The 3,103-nt window shown below is 42.1% G+C and overlaps 1 protein-coding gene across 5 annotated transcripts in view; it reads right to left on the bottom strand.

The window, feature by feature from the left end:
• Positions 1 to 3,103, bottom strand: part of Ppp2r1b (protein phosphatase 2 scaffold subunit Abeta) — a 36,026-nt gene that overhangs the window by 14,358 nt on the left and 18,565 nt on the right. For all 5 annotated transcript variants that reach the window (XM_005347328.2, XM_013346248.2, XM_026779264.1 and 2 more), the window contains exons 12-13: positions 839 to 993; positions 149 to 291 (exon numbers count right to left, since the gene is read on the bottom strand). In XM_005347328.2, the coding sequence (XP_005347385.1) occupies positions 149 to 291; positions 839 to 993 (298 nt within the window). The remainder of the gene's footprint in view (positions 1 to 148; positions 292 to 838; positions 994 to 3,103) is intronic.

Below are 3,103 nucleotides of genomic sequence, written 5' to 3'. Positions count from 1 at the left end.
GGAGGAGGAGGAGGAGGAGGAAGAGGAAGAGGAAGAGGAGGAGAAGAAAGAAAAAAATAGGAGAAGAAGAAATCCCTGCGCTTATTTTAACTATTACTTCCCACCATGAGGTGACACTTTCAAACCAAGAGCAACACTAAACTCTTACTTGGTATCTAGAATTGGTCCAATTTTCTGTAGTGACTTGGCCACATTGAAGCGGACATTGGCCACTTGGTCTCCTGCCATTTTCAATACGATGGGCAGCATTTGCTTAGTGGTTATTTCCTGACCACAGGCTTCAGACAGTGCCTAGGAAAACAAGTAACATGGCACATTTAAAACTTTCTTAATACACCCGAAATCCAGAGAAACTAATATTTAAAGGTAAGGCAACTGACCAACAGAAAAATGTTTCCTACTTGAACATCTAAGGAACATGAGGTGGCTCTAATGAAAGACCTACACCAAAACATACAACAAAATGGCAGTACTTAAAATACAGCAAGTTTTAAATATTTAGTTTTATATCACACTGTGTGAATTCATGGGGAGGAGGATGATGTGGGAGATGAGAGGAGTCAGAGCCACCAGCAGCAGCAGCTGCAGTTACAAAAGTTGTAAGCTACCTGACAGGGGTGCTTGAGACCAAGCTCAGGTCCTCTAGGCGAACAGGGGCACTCCTGTCCACTGAGCCATCTCTCCCGCTCCAGATTTTTAAATCAACCTTTTCTCTAATTATCCAAATTGTTCAGTATACAAAATGCACCTCAAAGAGAAGATAGCTCATTCAGAACTTAAAAATATACCAAGAATAACTTGATGCCTGAGTTTAGGAATAGTACTGTGTAATACTTACATTAATGCAGAATAAAGTGGTCATCCTATGCAGGTAATTAGGATCATTCGCCATTACTAACACTTTAGGGACGATGGTATTCTGGGCCCACTCTGTACCAAATTTCTGCACTAACTTCATGAGGTTGTTGGTGGCAGCTTCCCGGATAGCATATACTGCAGGAGAGAGCAAGAGAACGTCTTCAGCTTCTTGCTTTTCACACAGACCCAAAACAAACTCTGTGCAAACCTAAGGTCGCATATTTGGTGATAATCCTGCACAGCCACCGCAGTTCTAAAATGCTCGTGTCCAAGGACGACAGTGCCATGTTTTTCTCCTAGCTACTGGTTTTTAATAAATATTTTATTTTAATAAAATGATTGTTCTTACTACAATGTTACTAACACAGGGTTCCACCGTGAAAGTAACCAGAGACAGAGCCTTGACCAAGACCTCAACTGCACTGAACTCTACTTGGCCAGATGCCTACTATGTTCCTGGCACCTCTCACTTCTGTTTTCAGAGGAATGCAAGCCTTTCCCGAGTTCTGCCAGTTTTCACTCCTTGTTTTGTCTGTATGTCTGTCTTTCCCCTCACGGTCAGGCTGATCTGAAAAGCTTTTTTTAACTATCTAACTCTGACTATTCTCACTTTAATATTTTCTTTGTCCTATAAAAGATAAATTAATAAATGAAGTGCCCCCACCACTCAGAAAAACAAAACCCGGAACTTTTGTTTAACTTCCTCTCATGGAGCCCTCCCTTTGTGTCCACACTGCCCACTGACAAAAACACAGCCTTCATGCTCTCTTCCTCCCTCAGCTTCTCCACTGCTCACAGTGGTCTTCAGCGGTTTCATGCCCAAGGAGGGTAGGGGACGTTCCCAAAGAAATCTGCTCACTGTGAAAAACATAATTTTTCTCCCAATTATAAAATTCTAAGTTAAAATGCAAAAGCTTTTAAACTCTTAAACACAGGATACTGTGTTCTGCTGGTGTTCACCTTTGACCCTAGCACTTGGGAGGCAGAGGTAGGTAATCTCTGAGTTTCAGGTCAGCCTGCTCTACAGAGCAAGTTCCAGGACAGCCCGGGCTAAACAGAGAAACCCTGTCTCAATGTCTCACAGAGAAAAGAAGGAATATATAATAATGATGATGATGATGATGATGATGATGATGATGATGATGATGATGATGATGATGGCAGAGATGGAAAGCCCACGGTGAAGTGACATTCTCAGCCACCATCCAGCCATGGCATCAGGGAGTCGTGAAGTCTCTATACCTAAACTCCACCAGTTCTCAAGTTGGAAAAAAATACTCAGGTTGCATACAGCAAGTACTCCTACACAGAAGAGGTGTCATGAATCTCCTTGTAGAATATTGGACCTTAAAAGTTCTTCAAAATTTGAAAGGAAAAAATAAAAAAGCCTGTCTTCATCCAGAAGGCTAGCTTTCAAAGGAGGTAATAAAAATGCCACTCATACTAATATTTACCAAAAATAAATCTTCTTAAATAGATAATTTCTTAGACTGGGAGATGGCTCAGTGATTAAGAAAATGCATACTGCTCTTCCAGAAGACTAGAGTTGAGTTCCCAGCACCCAAGCCAGGAGGTGTGCAAATGTCTGCAATCCCAGCTCCAGCTCAGGGTCTGATGTCCTCTCTGGCCTCTCAGAGTATCTGCAAGCACATGCGCAACCTCACAGACACACAGACACACACACACACACACACACACACACACACAGAATTTTTAAAAAGGCACCTTTCCTATGATCATTTTTTTATCATTTTTAAATGGTATAAAAACTTAACTTTTGAGAAAAAAAGAAGTCTTTACAATGGAGTTTAAAAGCACCAGCTGTATCCATACATATGTCCTAACAGATTGTCATACACAGCTTCACAACCTTCCTTTCTCACTTAGACATATGATACAAATACGCTGTTAACAAAACCACCTACAGATGTAAGCAGACACAAATACTCTTATTCTTTCCTGGTACCTAGTCACAATGCCTGCCCACAGATAAAATGCCCTCACTACATAAAGTGTAGTTTACTGGGGAGTCACAACAGGATGCTCATCACACCCACCAAACATGGACCCAAAGCTCATAGGGAAAAAATCATATGAGAACTTGAAGGGACTCACTGGAATGGGGCTCAGGCAGAACCAAAGCTACCAAGTCTGAGACCTGACACAGCCCCTCCCACACCAGGTGGGTGGGGACAAAGGAGCATGTACACTGTGCACACCAGGTGGATGGGGACAAAGGAGCATG

This window comes from Microtus ochrogaster, chromosome 5, assembly GCF_000317375.1.
Source record: "Microtus ochrogaster isolate Prairie Vole_2 chromosome 5, MicOch1.0, whole genome shotgun sequence".
Classification (NCBI taxonomy): domain Eukaryota; kingdom Metazoa; phylum Chordata; class Mammalia; order Rodentia; family Cricetidae; genus Microtus; species Microtus ochrogaster.
Note: the sequence above shows the minus strand (reverse complement) of the source record. Positions and strands in the feature narration are given on the sequence as shown.